This window comes from Haliaeetus leucocephalus, unplaced genomic scaffold, assembly GCF_000737465.1.
Source record: "Haliaeetus leucocephalus isolate CR32 unplaced genomic scaffold, Haliaeetus_leucocephalus-4.0 Scaffold165, whole genome shotgun sequence".
Classification (NCBI taxonomy): Eukaryota; Metazoa; Chordata; class Aves; order Accipitriformes; family Accipitridae; genus Haliaeetus; species Haliaeetus leucocephalus.
The window spans coordinates 1,911,080-1,933,029 of NW_010972601.1; the positions used below are offsets into that span (position 1 = coordinate 1,911,080).

The window sequence follows — 21,950 nt, forward strand, 5'->3', positions numbered from 1 at the left end:
TCGGGGTTTCCCCTGCCGCAGCATCGACTTATCCACAGCCACAGTTGCTTTGAGGTGCACCTGCCTCAGCACAGTCTTATCCATGGGCCACAATGCTTTCAGAGATACATCTCTTCCAGCGTGGTCTTACCCACAGCCCCAGCCCTGTTAGGAGTGTACCTGCTCCAACATGGCCTTATTCATGGCCACAGTCCCTTCAGGGGTGTACCTGCTCTGTCGTGGTGTCATGGTTTAATCCCAGCCAGCAACTAAGCACCACACAGCCACTCACTCACTTCCCCCCCCAACCCAGTGGGATGGGGGAGAGGATTGGGAAAAAAAAAAGTAAAACTTATGGGTTGAGATAAGAACAGTTTAATGGAACAGAAAGGAATAAAATAATAATTATAATAACAATAACAAAATGACAATAATAATAATAAAAGGATTGGAATATACAAAAGAAGCAATGCACAATGCAATTGCTCACCACTCACAGACTGATGCCCAGTTAGTTCCCGAGCAGTGATCCCTCCCAGGCCAACTCCCCCCAGTTTATATACTGGGCATGACGTCGCATGGTATGGAATATTCCTTTGGCCAGTTTGGGTCAGCTGCCCTGGCTGTGTCCCCTCCCAACTTCTTGTGCCCCTCCAGCCTTCTTGCTGGCTGGGCATGAGAAGCTGAAAAATCCTTGACTTAAGTCTAAATACTGCTTAGCAACAACTGAAAACATCAGTGTGTTATCAACATTCTTCTCATACTAAATCCAAGACATAACACTATACCAGCTGCTAGAAAGAAAATTAACTCTATCCCAGCTGAAACCAGGACATGTGGGCTCATCCATGGCCACACACTTTGAGGTGTTCCAGCATGACCTCACTCACAGCCACTGATGCTTCAAGGTGTACCTGCTGCAGCATGGACTTATCCACAGTTACAGATGCTTCAAGGTGTACCTTCTCCAGTGTGGACTTATCCTTGGGCCACAATCCCTTCAGAGGTATACCTGCTGTGGAATAGACATAACCATGGCCACAGACACTTCAAGATTTACTTGCTCTGGCATGGACTTGTCCATGGCCACAGACACTTTGGGGTGTCCTGCTCCCACGTGGACTCATCCACAGGTCACGGTCCCTTCAACTCAAGTTCACAGTGGATTTCCAACCTGTTCAGTATAGGAGCACAGAAACAGCAGTGATACCCTGGCCATCTGCCAGCCCAGGCACATCGCCATTGCTATTATCAAAATGTTCCCAGGCGCAGCAGAGTCGGATGATAAGCAGTACTCTAAGCAGCGAAAGCAAAAGGCAGCCACTAACAAGCACTAGACTCTAATACACAGTAAGGTAAGCACAGGAGCCTGCCAATTAATAGCTAAACAGCAGTAACAGCTATAAATTCTATCTAGCAGATTCCAAACAAATCTGTCATAATCTCGAGTATTATTGTTCTTATTATTTATTCTCTCCTTGTGTTGTCATATTACACTGTCCTTATCTCAACCCATGAGTTTTTAACTTTTTCTTCTGATTCTCTTCCCCATCCCACCAGGGTCGGGGAGGAATGAACGAACAGCCATGTGGTGGCTGGTTGCTGGCTGGGCTTAAACCACGACAGTCCTTTTTGTGGCCAACATGGGGCCCAAAGCATTGAGATAATGACAGATATGACCAGAGCATGTTAAAACAAATTTTTAATATGCATTTCTTATATTAGTTAAATAGTCACTGGTCACAATGTTGGTTTATTTGTTCACTATGTATTCCCTGCAGTGATGTTTATCACCTCTGGGCAAGGGATCAGGACTATCATTTTGCTGTACTGTGTAATGTCAACTTATGATATGATTGCATCACTGGTCATGAGGTTAAGCTGGTATTTGTGTGTGGTATTGTTGTCATGCCCATACCTTGGGTGCCTTCTCTCAGAATTTATTAGTAATCACACCCAGTCTATGGGGAAGATGGGGGGAATACTTTCTCCCGCTCATTCACCTCCCCTTCCTCCTCCAGGCTAATTAAAACAGCTTTTGAGAAGTTTGAATATCCTTGGGATGTTCAAGCCAGCATGCTCTTACTGCTGTGTCACCCAAATGTGTTTCAGGTCTTGTTTAGGGCTACAAAAAGAGTTTTTAAGAATACCGCCAAGGGATCTGCCCCAAGGCTAGATAGTCATGGGTGGCATGGCATATGGGAGAAGATGGGCAGGTATCTAGAGAACTTCTCACCTCCAATGATTTTGAAATTCACTCCCAAAGAACTACAGGACCCTGATGAAGCAATAGAATATTTGAAAGGAAAATGCGGTGCCTATTCCAAAGAAGCAGAACTTACCGCACAGTGCTAGGCGCTGGCCAGTATCTACCAAACACTGCTTGATATTATGCAGCACCCTGAGGGGGAAGGGAGGGAAAAGAGACCAACAGGCACTGCGACTATTCCAACCCTCCTGACAAGCACTGCAGCTACCCCAACCCCAGCGCCAGGCACTGCAGCTGAACCAGAGAACCAACCTGTGCCGGTGTCAGTCGCCCCTATGCAGAAGAAGAAATACACGGAGAAATCAGTTTGCTTAGCGAGGGATGAAGGTGAACCAGGGTCATCACGAGAACAGGAGGAAGAGGCAGAACCTGAGATAATCACCCGATCCCTATCCCTGAGTGAGCTGTGAGATATGCGAAAGGATTTTGCCCACCATCCAGGTGAGCACATTGTTACCTGGCTGCTCCGATGCTGGGATAATGGGCCAGTAGCTTGGAATTAGAGGGTAGGGAAGGCAAGCAGCTGGGATCCCTGTCTAGGGAAGGGGCCATTGACAAGGCTATTGGGAAAAAGACACAAGTCCTCAGTCTCTGGAGGCAAATTCTGTCAGGCGTGATGGAAAGGTGCCCCTTCAAGGAAGATGTTACATGTCACCTAGGCAAGTGGACCACTATGGAGAGAGGTATCCAGTACCTGAGGGAATTAGCCGTGCTGGAGGTGATTTATAATGATCCAGATAACGAGCAGTTACCCACAGATCCAGATGAAGTCCAACGTGGCGGAAGTTTCTACAACGTGCACCAGCATCGTATGCCAACTCATTGGCAGTGATGTCCCGGAAAGAAGGTGAGAGACAAACAGTGGATGAAGTGGCTGGCCAACTCCGGCAATATAAAGGAAGTCTCTCTTCCTCCTGACGGGCCTGTGTCTAAGCTGTGGACAAACTGCCATACATGCTAGCCAAGAAACTGTCCCAAGAATTCCAGCAATTCGAGGATAAGTTATGCCCCCCACCTGTGTGGGCCCATATCTCAGCTATTAGGAGTAAGCGTTCCTCTGCTGAAGAGAGAAGAGATAGAAGGTACACACCATGGTGTACCCTGTGGTTTTACCTGCGTGACCATGGAGAGGACATGAGGAAGTGGGATGGAGAACCTGCCTCGACCCTAGATGCACGGGTATGTGAGTTGTGAGGTAAAGCAATCAGACAAGAGGATTCCTCCTGGAAAAATGCCACTCCAGTTTCCAGCGGGCAGTTCCCCAGGCAGAGTAGAAGGGCTGAGCTCATTTCTGATCCTCTTGAAGGGACTTCTGATTCACGTTTACAAAAAGTGAGTTATGAATACTATGGCCAGGATTAGAGGGGCCCTGCCTCCAGCCAGGAGGAGGAAAGGGACAACCAGGTTTATTGGACTGTGTGGATTCTGCAGCCTGGCATGTCAGACCCACAGGAATATAAGGCTCTAGTGGACACCGGTGCACAAGGTACCCTAGTGCCATCAAGCTATAAAGGGGCAGAACCCATCTGTATTTCTGGAGTGACAGGGATCCCAACAGCTAACTATATTGGAAGCTGAAGTGAGTCTAACTGGGAGTGAATGGCAGAAACACCCCCTTGTGACTGGCTCAGAGGCCCCGTGCATCCTTGGCATAGACTACGTCAGGAGAGGGTATTTCAAGGATCCAAAAGGGTACCGGTGGGCCTTTGGTATAGCTGCCTTGGAGACGGAGGAAATTAAACAGCTCTCCACCTTGCCCAGTCTCTCTGAGGACTCTTTGGTTGTGGGGTTGCTGAGGGTTGAAGAACAACAAGTGCCAATTGCTACCACAACAGTGCACCGGCAGCAATATTGCCCAACCGAGACTCTCTGATTCCCATCCATAAGCTGATTTTTTGACTGGAGGGCCAAGGACTGATCAGCAAAACTTGCTCACCCTTTAAGTCCCATATGGCCAGTGTGGAAATCTAATGGAGAGTGGAGACTAACAGTTGACTATTGTGGCCTGAATGAAGCCACGCTGCTGCTGCGTGCTGCCATGCTGGACATGCTAGAACTTCCATACGAACTGGAGTCAAAGGCAGCCAAGTGGTTGCCACAATTGACATCACTAATGCATTTTTCTCAATCCCTCTGGCAACAGAGTGTTGGCCACAGTTTGCTTTTACTTGGAGGGGTGTCTGGTACACCTGGAATCAACTGCCCCAGGGGTGGAAACACAGCCCCAGCATTTGCCATGGACTGATCCAGGCTGCACTGGAACAGGGTGAAGCTCCAGAATACCTCCAGTACATTGATGACATCTTTGAATGGGGCAACACAGCAGAAGAAGTTTTTGAGAAAGGGAAGAAAATAGTTTAAATCCTTCTGAAGGCCGGTTTTGCCATAAAGTGAAGTAAGGTCAAGGGACCTTCACAGGACATCCAGTTTTTAGGATTATCCTAAAAGGGCAAGATGGGCATTGTCAGGTCCCAATGGATGTGATCAGCAAAATAGCAGCTATGTGTCCACTGACCAGCAAAAAAGAAACACAAGCTTTCTTGGGCTTTGTGGGTTTTTGGAGAATGCATATTCCAAATTACAGTCTGATTGTAAGTCCTCTCTATCAAGTGACCCAGAAGAAGAACAATTTTAAATGGGGCCCTGAGCAACAACAAGCCTTTGAACAAATTAAATGGGAGATTGTTCTTGCAGTAGCCCTTGGACCAGTCCAGGCAGGACAAGATGTTAAAAAAGTGCTCTATACTGCAGCCGGAGAGAATGGCCCTACCTGGAGCCTCTGGCAGAAAGCACTGAAGGACACCCAAGGCTGACTCCCAGGGTTTTGGAGTCGGGGATATCAAGGATCCGAGGCTCGCTATACTCCAACTGAAAAAGAGGTATTGGCAGCACATGGAGGAGTTCAAGTTGCCTTGGAAGTGGTTGGTACTGAAGCACAGCTCTTAACACCCCAACTGCCTGTGCTGGGCTGGATGTTCAAAGGGAGGGTCTCCTCTACACATCATGCAACGGATGGCACGTGGAGTAAGTGGGTCGCACTGATTGCACAATATGCTCGCATAGGAAACCCCGGTTGCCCAGGAATTTTGGAAGTGATCATGGACTGGCCAGAAGGCAAAGATTTCGGAATATCGCCAGAGGAGGAGGTGATGTGTGCTGAAGGGGCCCCGCTGTGTAATAAACTGCCAGAAAATGAGAGGCAATATGCCCGGTTCACTGATGGGTCCTGTCACATTGTGGGAAAACATCGGAGGTGAAAGGCTGCTGTATGGAGTCCTATATGACAAGTTGCAGAAACTGCTGAAGGAGAAGGTGAATCGAGCCAGTTTGCAGAAGTGAAAGCCATCCAGCTGACGTTAGACATTGCTGACAGAGAAAAGTGGCCAGCGCTCTATCTCTGTACTGAGTCATGGATGGTGGCAAATACCCCGTGGGGGTGCTTGCAGCAATGGAAGCAGAGCAACTGGCAACGCAGAGGCAAACCCATCTGGGCTGCTGCACTGTGGCAAGATACTACTGCTGTCACGTAGATGGGTGCTCACGTACCCAAGAGTCGGGCCACTGAAGAACATCAAAACATCCAGCAGCTGGGTCAGGCTGCTAAGATTGAAGTGGCTCAGGTGGATCTGGACTGGCAACATAAGGGTGAATTATTTACGGCTCGGTGGGCCTGTGACACCTCAGGCCATCAGGGAAGAGATGCAACATATAGATAGGCTTGTGATCTAGGAGTGGACTTGACCATGGACACTATTGCACGGGATATCCATGAATGTGAAGCGTGCTGCAAGCAAGCAAGCCTAGCAGTTAAAGCCCCTGTAGTATGGAGGATGATGGCTGAAATACAAGTATGGAGAGGCCTGGCAGATCAACTATATCACACTTCCACAAACCTGCCAAGGCAAGCGCCATGTGCTTACGGTGGTGGAAGCAACCACCAGATGGCTGGAAACATATCCTGTGCTCCACGACACTGCCCGGAACACTACGCTGGGACTTGAAAAACAAGACTTACGGCGACATGGCTCCCTAGAAAGAATTGAGTCGGACAACGGGAGTCATTTCCGAAACAACCTCATAGACACCTGGGCCAAAGAGCATGGCATTGAGTGGATATATCACATCCCCTATCATGCACCAGCCTCCGGGAAAATCAAACGATACGATGGACTGTTAAAAACTACAGAGAGAGCACTGGTGGGTAGGACCTTCAAACATCAGGATACACATTTAGCAAAAACCACGTGGTTAGTTAACACTGGAGGATCTACCAATCAAGCTGGCCCTGCCCAATCACATCTTCCATATACTGTAGAAGGGGATAAAGTCCCTGTAGTGGGCATGAAGAATATGTTAGGGAAGACAGTCTGAGTTAGTCTTGCCTTGGGCAGAGACAAACCCATCTGCAGGATTTCTTTTGCTCAAGGACCTGGATGCACTTGGTGGGTGGTGTGGCAGGATGGGGAAGTTCAATGCGTACCTCAAGGGGATTTGATTTTGGGTGAGGACAGCCAGTGAATTGGACTGTATGATGTTAATTGCTAAATAACTCTGCCACTGTATGTCATCACTGCTATAGTTGCTATATGCCGTATCAATGGTATTACAGTAAGAATCACCCCAATCACTGAAGGGTGGACTTTGATGAAACCAAGTGAAGTGCAGCAGTGATGGAACTTGAACTGGCTTCAGCAACTGGTGCTCAGCAACTTCCTCAAGATTGACATCTTGAACCCGCAGACCATGGGCATGGGCCATGCCAAATACACCAGCCATGAGCTCTGGATGCAGCATGCAACAATCCAACACCACACATGTAGGATCTGAGTTTGATGTAGATGGTATAGAATAAGGGGCGGATAATGTCCTGGGTTTGGCTGGGATAGAGTTATTTTTCACAACAAACTGGGAGGGGCGCTCCCAGGAGAGCTGACCTGACCTAGCCAAGGATATATTCCATGCCATATGACATCATGCTCCGTATATAACTGGAAAGCTGGCTGGGGGGGGGCGCGGAGGGATTGCGGCTCGGGAACGGGCTGGGCATCGGGTTCTGGGTGGTGAGCAGTTGCATTGTGCATCACTTGCTTCATATACTCTTTTATTAGTATTATTGTTGTTATTATTTCTTCTTTCCTTGTGTTGTCCTATTAAACTGTCCTTATCTCAGCCCACGAGTTTTTACCTTTTTCCTTCTGATTTTCCTCCCCATCCCACCGGGGTGGGGGGGGAGAAGTGAGCAAGCAGCTGCATGGTGCTTAGTTGCCAGCTAGGCCTAAACCACAACAAAAGACAAACACCATCACTCCAAATGTCCCCCTGTCCTTCTTCCCCCACAGCTTTTACACTGTTGTTGCTCCTGTATTGCTGATTTTGTGACAAAGTGGGATTTATGTATTGGCTAAGTATTAAGTTGCTTCTTTTGACTGATCTTTCTGCAAAATCTTGAAGGATTCTATCCTGACTTCGGTAGTCTGAGAGACACTCTGTAAAGGAGATTGGCAGATACTGCGGGTTATAGTGGTATTTCACAGCAAATATGATATAATTTTTGTCCTTTGACTGTCTTGATGCTTGCATCGAAGTGTGGTTCATTCTATGTGTGAAAAAATTTTTTTTTAATCTTTATTTTAAATAGGCTGTGAAGTTATTTTTGCTCCTTTCCAGGACATTGCATTTCAGAATGTAAAATTGGTATGCGACTTTGTTTAGTGCTTTCAAAAAAGCCCTTCTTAATTTTCAGTAGTCTGAGGCATATTGTTTTGATGCAGAGTCTACCTCTGGTGATCACATCTTCATGGCTTCAATGCTGGATAGTCATAGTAAGCTTGATACGCATTTGAAAGTCACTTGATCAAGGGCAGCCAGGTAAAACTCCGTTTTCTGCACTGTCTGCCTGTCAACATGGACAAAAGTGTCTGGGGAGAGTCTGTTATTCTAACTCCCGACATGGGCCTCTCTCAGTTTCTGTCCCTAGCTGTAGGAGTCTGAGTTTTAATTTGTCATAATGCAGGCCCTACCAGTTCTAAAGACATCTGGACGATCTCATCTGAAAGCTGGTTTGAGGAGACATCGGCAGAAAATCTTTCATTGGACTTTTCTCCCTTCTTATTTTGAAAATGGCTTGAACATCCATAGAGACCTTCCTTCAACAGAAATCATAGAGCTTGGGAGTGTTCTATTCTTCCGCATGACAATTTTAATTAAGGATTATTTTTGTTGTACATAAAGCTGATGTGTTAGAAAGAATAACTACATGACTTGCCATAGTGCTGTTGGAGCCCACACTAGCATGTGATGTCCCTGAGTACGCTGAAAGGACAGCGTAGAAGGCTGGATGAGGCATCGTCTGGGAGGATGAGTAAATGAACCCAGGTATCTCTGGGTGCATTCACACAGAGGGAAGAGCTGAAAGCTGAAGTGAACCATTCCATTAACACGTTCTCTGTGTTGCTCTGTCCTGTTGCTGTTCAGTCTCCTTGGTCTTGTTCTGTGTTGGACAGTTCTAGATTTGTCTGGCAAGCTGCGAAAACAGAGAAGGGTACAGTGTGTCAACAGGCCAAATTTGAGTGCTCTGTGTTCTTGATTGTCAAGCCAAATGGCAGTTCCTCAACTAAAATTAGTGGAAGGTGTAAGTGATTAGCATTTCTAAAAACTAGGTGTGTTTGTCAAGTGACTCCTACTACAATTGCATTCAGAACTTGCTGCATTGGCTCTCTTAATGACCGCACTAGATTGTGTGGTCTGAAGATGAAAATATGTTTGTACTCAAGCTGCAAACATCTTATGCTGTAGAGTCGTAAGTTATCAAAAGATCTGAGGATTCAGTGGTGCCACAGTACAGATCTTTTCTAAAAAAGCATAACTTCCCACAGGGAGATATTAGGATAATAGGTCCAAACGTTTGGCTTTTTTGTAAGGGACTAAATAGCAGTCAATTAGAAAACCAAACAATAGATCTCATGCAGCACATCTTAGGTCGGAATTTCCCATCTTGCCAGTGACATTGCTACTAAGGATACTTAGGCTTGAGGATTTTACCTACTGCTTGGGCTCTGAAAGTGCTGCATGAATTTAATGAATCAAAATGTAGGTTGAATGATTCAATAAATCAACTTGTAGGTTGAAAAAGTATAACAACTAATTTAGGAAGTGATCTGTAATTTTATTCTTAAAGGATTGAAGAAAATAAATCTAACTTGCATTTTAGAATCATACAACCACAGAACAGCCCAGGTTGGAAGGGACCTCAAAGATCATCTGGTCCAGCCTTTTGTGAGAAAGGGAGCCTAGATGAGATGATTTAGTACCCTGTCCCTGTTGTGTCTTGAAAACCTCCAGCGATGGGGACTCCACCACATCCCTGGGGAGGTTGTTGCAGTGATTGATTGTTCTCACTCTAAAAAATTTCTTTCTTATATTGAGATGAAACCTCTCCCAGTGCAACTTGTACCTGCTGCCCCTTGTCTTTTCCATGTGGCTCCTTGTGAAGAGAGAGCCTTCATCCTCTTTGTAGCTGCCTTTTAAGTACTGGAATACTGTGATGAGATTCCCCCTGAGCCCTCTGCTCTCCAGGAAGAAGAGACTTAGCTCCTTTGGTCTTTTCTCATAGGGCAGATTCTCCAGTCCTTTGATCATCTTCTCCTTTGGACCCTGTCCGGTCTGTCTGTGTCTTTCTTGAATTGAGGAGACCACAACTGAACACACTACTCCAGCTGCAGCCTGACCAGCACTGAGTAGAGTGGGATGATCACATCTCTATCTCTGTAGTAATGCCCCTGTGGATGCAGCCTGGGATCCCGTTTGCCTTCATTGCTGCAGTGGCACACTGCTGACTCATGTTCAGCTTGTTGTCCACCAGGACTGGCAGGTCCCTTTCAGCAAGGCTGCTCCCCAGCCACACAGATCCCAGCCTGTACTGGGCTCTTTGGTTATTTCATCCCAGGTGCAGGACCTTGCCCTTCCCTTCAACTTCATACAGTTCTTGCTTGCCCACTTTTCCAGCCTGTCCAGGTCTCTCTTTAAGATGGCTCTCCCTTCCGATGCATCCAGCTCACCACCATCAGCAAACCTGGTGAGGATGCTTTTGATCCCGTCATCCAGATCCCTTATGAAGATGTTGAACAGCATGGGGTACGACATGATCGCTGGGGGACCCCCCTTGTGACAGGCTGCCAACTGGAGTAAAAACCATTGAGGATCACCCTCTGAGCGCGACCTGGGAGCCAGTTCCCTACCCACCTTGCATACCACCCAACCGGTCTGTGTCTTGCCAGTTTGTCCAGGAAAAGGCTGTGGGAAACAGTGTCCAATGCTTTGCTGAAGCCTGGCTAAACAACATCCACTGCTCTCTCCATGTGGACAGGAAGTGCTGCCTTGTAGAAGGTGACCAGGTCACTCAAGTCTGACTTGCCTGTGGTAGATCCATGCTGGCTTATCCCAATCACCTGCTTCATTTGGCTTGTAATACTTTTTAAGAGGATTCGTTCATTGCTTTGCCAGGGATTGAAATAAAGGTATCAGTTCTTGCAAAATACTGTTGATCCAAGGCTCACAATGGTGAGGAACAACGTTTAAATGTAACTGGGGTTCTAGCACTTACTTTAAAGTGTGTGTACACGCTTTTGTGTGTAGGCAGTGACACTTAGGGAACCACTCTCGAGGGGAGTGGTCTCCATATTTCTCAGGGGAAAATCTCTTTAACCCTGTAGCACATTGACATTTCCTCTTGTCGTGGTTTAACCCCAGCCAGCAGCTAAGCACCACGCAACCGCTTACTCACTTCCCCCTCCCACCCAGTGGGATGGGGGAGAAAATCGGGAAAAGAAGTAAAACTTGTGGGTTGAGATAAGAATGGTTTAATAGAACAAAGAAGAAACTAATAATGATAATGATAACACTAATAAAATGACAATAGTAATAATAAAAGGATTAGAAAATACAAGTGATGCACACTGCAATTGCTCACCCCCCGCCAATTGACACCCAGTTAGTCCCTGAGCGGTGATCCCCTTGCCCCCACTCCCCCCAGTTTATATACTAGATGTGATGTCACATGGTATGGAATACCCCGTTGGCCACCTTGGGTCAGCTGTCCTGGCTGTGTCCTATCCCAGCTTCTTGTGTCCCTCCAGCTTTCTTGCTGTCTGGGCATCAGAAGCTGAAAAATCCTTGACTTTAGACTATATATTACTTAGCAACAACTGAAAACATCAGTGTTATCAGCATTCTTCTCATACCTAACTCAGAAACCTAGCACTATACCAGCTACTAGGAAGACAATTAACTCCATCCCAGCTGAAACCAGGACACCTCTCAAGTTGACAGATTTTTGAAATAAATCACTTACATCAAACTGATTTGTCAATTGCTAGCTGTGTTCAGCCATTTCCGTCAGGTGCCTGAGTGTCTTGTGTTTGCTATGGTGATGAAAGACCCCAGAGCTTCTCCCCTGTTCCCCTGTCCCACTGAAAGCTTGACTGGAAGCAATTTGGTTTAGGCTGATTTCTCACAGGTAGTAAATTAGATACTTTGGCTCTGGAATATTTTTAGAGGATGCTGTCAAGTCCCCTGCAAGTACTCTACCTAATGCGAATATGGCAGATGAATTTATGGAGAAGGCAGGAAGGATAATTTTCTGTGATGAGGTTGGGACCTTCTTTAGTGTATTCTCAACTGGAGAACTTGGAAATATGAGAGGACTGTCCTCAAAGGGTGAAGCCAGATCTGACTTAGTGGCTTTGTGACCCATAACAGAGGAGTGGGGAGGTATGGCTTGTGACCCATAGCAGGGGAGCAGGCAGCTGCCTGCGGGGATGTCAGTGATGTGTTGTGTGTCAGCCAGCTTGTGTGCTGTAACAGCCTGTCGTTCGGGAGGATTCTCTGTTGCTGTCTTGGACGACTAACAGTTCAGTTAGGAATTAAACAGCTCTGTCCCTCAGTTCTTCATTCCAGATGTCTGATGTTTCTCATTAGGAAACTTTTTATCTGTGCCCTTGATTCCTATTCTTGGGCTCTGAAGACCAGTCTGCCACTTTGAGTGAATTCCTTCGGATTGTTTTTTCTCTCTTCTGTTTGGCATAGATCACATCACCCCCCTTTTTGTTGCCAGGGAGTTTGGTTTTTTTAAAGCCAGTAACTCTGAGGCACGACAAAACGAAAACATTGTGACTAAAATAGCCTTAAGTGAAACTCCATCCAGAGCCTTAACTGAAAAAAGCTGGAAAAAAAGTAATTTGTACCTTGATTCTTGGGAGGAGGTAAAGGTTAAATCTCTCCCAGAGACAGCAAGCCTCAAGCAGAGAGAGATGCTCCCTCGCTCGCCTCTGCTTGGCATCATCTTTGTCCCTCTGCTCAGAAAGAAGAATCTTTATAGGGTGGTTTTGGACATCCAGCATTGAGTGATAAACCATATGGTCACCTTTTCTGAGAGAGGAAATGCTTTGGACAATTAGTCTTTACCCTTTTTAGGCTTCTCAAAGTTTTCTTAAAAATAGTTGTTGATACAATTTTTTGTATAGTAAAAGAGCTCCCGTAGCCTTCTCTTCTTAGAATATCCCCTTTTCTGACCAGGCCTTAAAACTAACACAGTAATAGTAGTAGTAATAATGATAATAATAATAATATCATCATCAATATCCTTACCCAGATCTCAAATACAAGATAATCTAATGTTTTCTTTGATTGACTAGAAAATACTGTAGTAGGCTGAAGGGAAGGAAGAGGTACTTTCATTCAGTCAAAAGTTGGTTTTGAAATAGCTGTGGACGTCCCTTATGAACATACTGAATTGAGGAGGCAAGGTGCTTGCACAGTTTTTCTCCTGTATTTTCACCTTGTAATTTGTGGCTTTAAATCCGCATGTCATTTCAACAGAAAATGGCATTCTGACACGCAGCTCAGTGATTCTGTGTTATACCAATGGTGTTTGTACTAAACATCTTACTGTAAAAACTCACTGTCGGTACTAGTGGACCCAGGTAAGTCTCCTGTATGCTTAAATCCAGCTTGTCCACGGGCTCAGCCTCCATGTAGCTGATGGAGTGAGTGATGTCCTGTGCTCTCTCACAGCTTGTATGTGCATTTGAGGGCTGTAATTGTTGTTAGCCTTCCTTTTAAGGCACTTCGTGTTCCTTGTCTCTAGAATTGCATTTCTCCAAGTAAACTCTATGGTGAAATGATTGCTATCTCTTGGGGGAAGGGAGAGGAATTGTTCTGTCCTGTGGATGATGTTAAAAGGCTTTATCCCTCGAACAATAGAAAGCCTTGAACTAAAAATGACAGACCCTCTCAGCTGTTAAGCCATCATGTCCTTTAATTTTGTCCTGTGCTAATAAAATACTCTCTTAATTGCTGCGGTGCTTGCTCATACTGCCTTTTTACCCACAGGGGTCCTGCTGTCAGCAGTCCAGCAATCTGCTGCGAAAATTAGCTTTTATCTTACTAGTGCATTAATTAATCATAGCGTTCAGTTCAATGCCATGAAGAAAAAGTAATGTTTATCCCGAATTCAAGACCTTTTTATAGTACTGACTTATGCTCCAGTGCCAGCGGTTTTGAATCTGTGGTGTCAGCAGTACATGCAGCACAGCAGAGCTGCAGCGTCCCAGGCTGTGTTTTGGTTTATGAGCACGTTGGTAATTGTGGTGGACACAACAGATCATCCTGTGGACATTTTTTTTTTGTAAAAGGAAGCGTCTTTGTGCAGTGCGCACGGGGCACTGGGCTAGTCTGTGTTTTGGGGTTGTGTGGTGGGGTTTTGGTAACGGGGGAGGGGCCGCAGGGCCGGCTCCTGTGAGAAGCTGCTCGAAGCTGCCCCGGCTCGGGGCCGGACCCGCCTCTGGCCCAGGCCGAGCCCCTCAGCGACGGTGGTAACACCTGTGGGAGAACGGATTTAAGAGGGGAACCCGCAGCTGAGCGGAGTCCTCCTCCTCCTCCTCCTCCCCCTGAGGAGGACGGAGCGGCAGAGACCCGGGAGGAGGGAGCGCCCCCGTCCCCTGTTCCCCTGCGCCGCCGGCGGGAGGAGGCGGAGAGAACCGGGAGTGGAGGCGGGAAGGGGAGGGAAGGGGTTCTCAGGTTTCGTTTTACTTCCTCAGATCCTTGTTTTGACTTGGTTGTTAGTAAATGAAATTGATTTTGTTTCTTCCCCAAGCTGAGCCTGTCCTTTGCCCGTGACCGTAACGAGGTCCTTATCTTCGTTCTTTTCTCTCCTTTCTGATTCTCCTCCCCATCCCACCGGAGGGGGGGGCGCAGTGAGCGAGTGGCCTCCTGGTGCTTTGTTGCCGGCTGCGCTGAAACCACGGCAGCCTGAAACTTACAACTCTTTTTGTCAGCATAATGGCACCGGTACAAAGCTTTTGATAACGTAAATGCCATCGAGCAATGTGTATCTTACGGGGCTGTATGGTAGAGCTTCAGGATGAGACTTTGGCTTGGGCTTCTGGCCTCTTCCATGCTATAGTCTTTCTGTGCTACTTACAGTGGTAAGTTTATCTAAAAGATATGCGTGTGTGTCTTTATATTAAAATAAACTTTTTTTGTTCCCTGTCTTTCGTTCCAGACGAAGCTGCCAGTGTTATTCAATTTGGTAAATCAGCCAAGCGATCACCTGAGTCAACTCAAATTGGGCAGTATGGGAACGGCTTGAAATCGTAGGTATAACAAAAGCCAGCCTCCTGAGATTATGGAGGTTAGAGTTCAGTTAGTAAATGTATTTTTTGCTTGGAGGTGTATATCTTGTTTTCTAGGAGAAAAAAAAAATAAATTAAGAAATCTAGATAAAGATACCATGGTTCGGTAGACAGGAGCTCAATGAACATCTGCTGTAGTTCTTCAGTGGCAGAGAATTCTGTTCAAAGCTGATGACAGTGTTTTGCCGCTATGTTTGCATGATGCAGAGGATACAGATCAGAGCTGGGGGGAGGGAGGAGCAGGAAACAAAACCTTAATATGCCTTTGACAGACAGATAGTAAAATTGGAGCAAAACAGCGCTGCAGCCTCTCCCTAGGAAAGTTGTCTGGTGCAAGTCAGATGGACTTAAATCTTTTCTTTTTTTCTTAAATCAGACAAATGCATGGAGGAGAAGGGGAATGATGGAAGGAATAAGATAAGGAGTGGGATTAAGTGGCAGAGGAACAGAGGCGGGAAGGAAATCTTACTGGTTGGAGGGGATTTGCTAGGAAGGAGAAGGGTGTTTGCTGTGCTGAACTGATGTCTTTGGGAAAGTTAGAGGGCTTTTATGGCTTACTCTGATCGGCTGTTCTGCTTTATGTTGTTCCAAGTGGCTTGATTATTTATATGCATCCTAGTGGGGAAATCTGTGGGACTCTATAATCTGGGAGGAAAGAAAAAAAGGGGGTTTAAGAGATCTTGAGATACTATTGATCCAGCTGCAGTGCAGGACAGATCCCAGATCCTGCCTGTGCACTTCAGGACAGATCTCTGTCCTGTTCTTAACCTTGAGCAAGAGGCATACTATATTACAGCTGAGAAATGCAGACTGAAGCCTGAAGATGCAAATGATGGGCTTTGGTATTGCATTAAGTCAATCTAAAGAGAAATACAGTGACAGAACACTAATCCTTCTTTTGATGCAATGTTAATTGCTCTCAAAGTTTTTTGGATGAGTTGCATAATAGGGTAAAGGAGAAGATGGGGAAAGCACTATTGGGGATAGGAGAGTGGGGAGGAAGATGAGACTGTCCCTTTTTGTGACAACTAGCTGCTAAGTTGCGCTAGCTGAAGTGTCAGTGAGTCTTTCAGGTTAGACATTAGGAAACAAATTGTCTGTCTCCCAGAAACTTGTCTGCTGCTATTCATTCTGTGTACAGGGAAATGAAGCGTGCATTTGCTTTCTTACTTACGTTTCTGCTCATATATTTGAAGGTTATTGTCACATCTGACCTTTGTCATCTTTTTTTAGATTTAAAAAAAAAATTTTTTTTCTTTTTAAACTTTCTACATAGTATGAACCTGGAAAGCCATACTGTACTTCTGCACCTTTTAATTGTGACTAGTGTTAAATGTTTTGAAACATTATGAAAATGTCCATATTGAGATGCCTTTTGAAAGGAATGATAAGTTTAGAGAGAAATGGTAGTTGCCATTTAAGCCATTCTTCTGCCTTACCTGGTTTTGGCATCTGATAATTGAACATTATGGGAAGAAAACTCAGTAATGTGGTCTGCTTTCTAGAAAGTGTTGTGCATCAGGTGTAACATGCAGCCTGAAATCTGTCTCCAGGGGTTCCATGCGGATTGGGAAGGATTTTATCCTGTTCACGAAGAAAGACAACACCATGACTTGCCTCCTCTTGTCACGGACATTCCATGAGGAAGAAGGCATTGATGAGGTTTGCATGTACTTTGTTATAATGAACTAATATGGTGAATGCTGTCTCATCTCATCTGAACCTCCCTAGCTGTCACAGGAGAAAAGTCTGTGTCAGTGTTGGTTGCCACTCTGGTTGGATCAGTGTATGGTTTTCTCTTGGTGATACACTTGTAGGGGTTCTGCGAATTCATCAAAGATTTTTTCCTTTTGGTTTTAATTCTGTTTGAGAGGTCTCTGTAAACTACAGCAAGCTTGAAGGGCTTGTTTCAATCACTTGAAGTTGCTTATGCTGAGTGCAGGACATGCCCAGGCTTCTTGCATTTTCCTTTTCCCACAAAATTTGAGTTTGAGATATATTTAAATTTATTGTTCTGATTTGATTTTCTGTGGAGAATTAAAGGTGTGATTGAAGTTGCTACCTGCAGGTCATAAAATCCAGACATGTCTCTTCCTTTGGATCTTTTTTTTTTCCTTAATAAAAAATGGACATGGTTCTACCTATTGAAAACTTGTATATCTTAATGGATAATTCGGGCATTATTGTTCTGCATCTAGACTCTTAATATGGAAGTATTTTTGTGCTCAAGCACAAGTATTTTCCAGGCAAGGCCAATAATGAGAAGTTTTAAATTTGCACTGGGATGGTATCTAAGAAAGTGTCCTGGTTTCGGCTGGGATAGAGTTAATTTTCTTAGTGGCTGGTACAGTGTGTTTTGGATATCATGTGAGAATAATGTTGATAACACACTGATGTTCTAGTTGTTGCTAAGTAGTGCTTATCCTAAGTTAAGGATTTTTCAGTTTCCCATGCTCTGCCAGCAAGCAGATGTACAAGAAGTTGGGAGTGAGCATAGCCGGGGCAGCTGACCCGAACTAGCCAAATATTCCATACCATAGAATATAATGCTCAGTATATAAACTGGGGGGAGTTGGCCAGGAGGGGCGGATCACTGCTCGGGCATCGTTCAGCAGGTGGTGAGCAATTGCATTGTGCATCACTTGTCTTTTCTTGTTGGTTTTTTTGTTTGTTTGTTTGGATGGTTTTTTAAAATTCATTTTATTATATTCCTTTTCATTAGAATTATTATTATTATATTTTATTCTTATTATTAGTGTTATATTTTGTTTTCCTTTAGTTATTGTATCGTTCTTATCTCAACCTACGAATTTTACTTTTTTTCTTGATTCTCCTCCCCATCCCACTGGGAGGGGGCAGAGTGACCGAGCAGCTGTGTGGTGTCTAGTTGCTAGCTGGGCTTAAACCATGACAGAAAGCATTTTTCCATTGTGATAGTGGAGGGAGCTCTACAAAGAAGCTGTTGAGGGAGCAATGCTGATGGTTGAAGCAAGTTGGGAACAGTGATGTAGTTCCCACAGCAACTCTGGAGCCAGATATTTTGCCTTGACCTCAATTCTAAAGTGAGGACAGTATTCCCTGTCCTTGATAGGCAGCTGCAGTCTATAATTCTATCTGTGTTTTTGTTCTAAATGACAGAAAACACTAATAACCTTGCTAGAATCCTATAAAAATAATAAAGAGTGAGATCAGGATAACTATGAGTGAAGGATATTTGAGTTCAAGAGAGACCTTAAGCATAAAGGTTGACATTTTTAAAGAAGCAAAGTTTGGGTGGTTTTTTAGTATTATGAAAGTTGTTACAAGAGGAGGGGGGAAAAAAGTACACTGAGTGTGTGAGTAGCCAGTACCATACAGGTTACTTGGGAATGGTTCAGTCTAAGGCTAGGTGTTGTAGGAAGGCAGCTCAGAGGCTGGCAAAGAGGGGTGCTTGAGCATTTGACAGATGTGCAAACCACTGAAAAGCTAGGAAGGACTCTTGCAGTGACTTAGGGGGCTGTCAGAAGGGGTAAGCAGCTTGGCCATGATCTGCAGAAGGGGCTGACTGGAGTGGGTAAGCCTGACTTGCTCTTGGTACGATGTCATTTGCAGGTCATTGTTCCCCTGCCCACCTGGAACGCACGAAGCTGGGAGCCTGTGACTGACAACATGGAGAAGTTTTCTATTGAGACGGAGCTAATTTACAAGTATTCCCCTTTCAAATCAGAACAGGAAGTGATGGAGCAGTTTAATAAGATCCGTGGTGAGAAAGGTACATATGGACAGTGCTGGTCACTGGGCAAGGAATTTGGGGTTTGACGGGGATTCACCTGATGAACTTGTTACTTGCTCAGGCACCCTTGTGATCATCTTTAACCTCAAACTAATGGATAATGGAGAGCCAGAGCTGGATGTGACTTCTGACCCCCAAGACATTCAGATGGCGGAAACACCCCCAGAGGGCACGTAAGTGTGACAGGTGTTACAGGCCCTTGGGCTCTGATCAAATTATGTGTAGGGTTTGGCTATATACTCTGTATGTGTGTGTTTTTTAAAAAGCTTCTCTTTCTATGGTGAATTGGAGAGTTTAGAAGATCTTTAGTTTGTTCTTCAGCAGTTTGGAGTTCATGCTTGTAAACGGCCTGCAGGTGTGATGGTTGTGTGTTTGGTGTGGTTGCCTGCATTGGCTTGTCTCAGCTTAGTCAAAGCAGCAAACTCGATGCCCTTCTTCAGGCACCTTAAAACAAAGGAGCCCTAAGTTATAGGTTTAATTTTCTACACTCATCAAAGATGTGTTTGTCAGAATGACAGCTGGTTGTGGCCTGTGCTGCTCTCAAACTGATCTTCAGTTTTGTGATTAAATGAACCCTGGCAAAATGTGAGGTGCTGCGCAGGTCAGCCTCCAGGAGCGAATAGTACGGGTGGGTGCAGGTGGGGCATATCACCACATCTTTCTGGGAGCAGGGGCAGCTCCTGGACTTCCTGCAGAGGAGGAAGAAGGATGTGCTCAGAGGACAGCTAGAGGAGCAGAGGGCCCTGTTCAGGGAGAGCTGAGTTTGCCGAGTTGTTCACTTGTAGCCTGAAAAGGAAAAACTGAGCTGAACTGAGCCAAATACTTGATGAAATCTCAGAGCTGCATGGGCACACCTAGCAAGCTTTTACCTTTTTTATGAGATTACATGCTTCTTCCCTGAAGCGCTTGAATTTCCCATAGAAATACAGTTTCAAACACTGTAAACCTAGCTATTTCTGTATGTGTTAGCTTGATGTTATTGAGTACTCAGGTGCAGCAAACTCCTTGGACCTCTGGTGATCTAATATGCTTCTCAGTTTCTTTAATGCCTGCTGGTGAGTTTTCATTATTACCACTGATCACTGGAATGAGCTTCTTCCTCCTCACCTTGTGATACCATTTCTGCATGTGATCAGTGCAGTTTCGGTCAGAGCATACTACTGACTAACCAAAGGGTAAGAGAATGCACTAGCAAGTGGGGCACACACTTAGTGTTAAATGGTCCAGTTTATAGGTTTGACCTTTATTATCTAGCTGTATTCAAAAAGTCCTTTTCAAGCTACAGTAATGTGCGCATCAGTGTTTTGTAACAGTATTTAAAATGTACAGCTCAATAGAAAATCTGCAGAAGTCGTAGGTAGAAAAAATTTAAAAGAAAAGCCTCACTTAATGTAGCTGTATGGTAATTAAAGTAGAAAGGCCTTTTCTTTTATCTAGCTCTCTTGCTGAAGGTTGTCTCTTTGGCATATTTTGAAGTAGATGGCTATGAGTGAGATGGTAACAGTTACAGTTCATGAGGTGTGAATTCTGTTATAGGTGCTTAAAATACACCAGGGGTAGTGCAGAGCAGCATGGGGAGGTGCTTCTGTTGGTCACTTGGCTCCTAGGTAGCAGTTTATTGGGAAATGAGAATCTTACGAGTTTTGTCTATGGAGAAACTTGTTAATTAGGTTTGGATAGAGAAGGAGGCTCTGTGACAGTAGTATGTCATGGCTCTTCTTAATTGGAGGGGAATGAAGGGGAAAAAAACATGAAGGAAAGAGGAAGCAGAGTGCAGACTGAAAGAGACTCCAAGATGAGCACTCTGAATAAAGAGACACTGATCACTCAGGGGGTGAAGCAATGGAGTCATCTTTGGGCTATGTGGACCAGACTGGGAGAATGTCTGCTGGTAGTCCTGTGAAGAAACAAACTGCTCAGTCTCTGTAAGCATCCCTCTCTTGCAGAAAGCCTGAGCGCCGGTCCTTCCGTGCCTATGCTGCTGTGCTTTATATTGATCCCAGAATGAGGATCTTCATAAATGGACACAAAGTACAAACCAAACGACTTTCATGCTGCCTGTACAAGCCAAGGTAAGTGTTGGACCCAAAGTCTGCAGATGTGTGGGACCTTTTGGAGTTTCTTTACAGAAAAGGTTTAGCATTTTGTTCTCCAGCTGTATTCTGCATAATTCCATGTTAAAGCCACAGAAACAGATCGTAAGAGAATGGGATGTGGTATTGACGTCATGGAAAAAGAGGCAGATAGTGGAAAATCTGATGCCTTTGAAAACTGCACGAGTAATTTGTGCAATTTGGCTCCCCTTCAGAGCAAACAAAGAAATGAAGATACTGATTGTTCAAAATGCCATATCCATACAAAACTGTTGGGTAACATTTTTTTTTTTAAGTAAGACAAGGAAATACATATGATCGATGTTAGAATTATTACTGAAAAGAGACTAGATTGAGCACTTTGAAACAGTTGCTTTGAAAAATTAACTTTTATATATAGCTGATCTAGGTTTGAAGAGACATTGGGAAATAACTTTCCCTATCTTCCTTTTAAATTCCCTCAAACAAAAAATTTGGAAGTGAGCTGAGGTGTGCTGCCAGTTGGCTTAATAGGGACTGGAAAAGGTTATAAGGATGGGAGGGGAAAGGAAAACATGTATTTAAGTCTGCTTGAGGCAATAGTGCTCTTCTGTCCCTGGGAGCACACAGGCTGCATTCTAGTAACATGATTTGTCTTAATAAAATAGTAGTAATTTCATAGAGTATTTGTCAATTGTTTTAATGTAGCATTTCAGATTTCAGTAGTGTTTCAATAGTATGGGCCCATTATCAACCTGTTAGGTACTTTTACTAACTGTAATCCGATGTCACACCACTGATTGCTGCCCTAAGAGCCTGGCCAGTTTTCAACTCAGCATGGTCTGGCCGTCAAGCTCGTACTTCCTCAGCTTCTTAAATGAAAATGTGTGAAATGGTATCAGAAACTTGATTGAAGTCAGGGGATATTACAGCCACTGCTCTCCCCTTGTTAACTAAGCCAATTGTTTCATTGTAAAAGGCAGTCGGTAGATGCAGCTTGAACTGCCACTGTAAATCCTGGTTTGCTGGGTGGAGAATCTCTGAATTTCTGACTGCGTTTCACCTACATGTGAGTGCCATGTGCTGCTTCCTCTGGTGCTGCAGTCCAACGAAAGTACTCTAGAGAGAAAGCAGAGGAGGAAGGTACAGGTTTTTATCTCATCAAAGAC

General features: G+C 44.9%; 1 protein-coding gene across 4 annotated transcripts in view; it reads left to right on the forward strand.

The window, feature by feature from the left end:
- The window catches only part of MORC2 (MORC family CW-type zinc finger 2), a 60,529-nt gene that overhangs the window by 10,630 nt on the left and 27,949 nt on the right, over positions 1–21,950 (forward strand). For 3 of the 4 annotated variants that reach the window (XM_010563363.1, XM_010563364.1, XM_010563366.1), the window contains 5 exons: positions 14,808–14,898; positions 16,491–16,599; positions 18,529–18,688; positions 18,771–18,882; positions 20,656–20,781. In XM_010563363.1, coding sequence (XP_010561665.1) covers positions 14,808–14,898; positions 16,491–16,599; positions 18,529–18,688; positions 18,771–18,882; positions 20,656–20,781 — 598 coding nt within the window. Of the gene's footprint in view, positions 1–1,245; positions 1,335–14,807; positions 14,899–16,490; positions 16,600–18,528; positions 18,689–18,770; positions 18,883–20,655; positions 20,782–21,950 lie in introns of all 4 variants that reach the window. The other variant, XM_010563365.1, reaches the window with a different exon arrangement.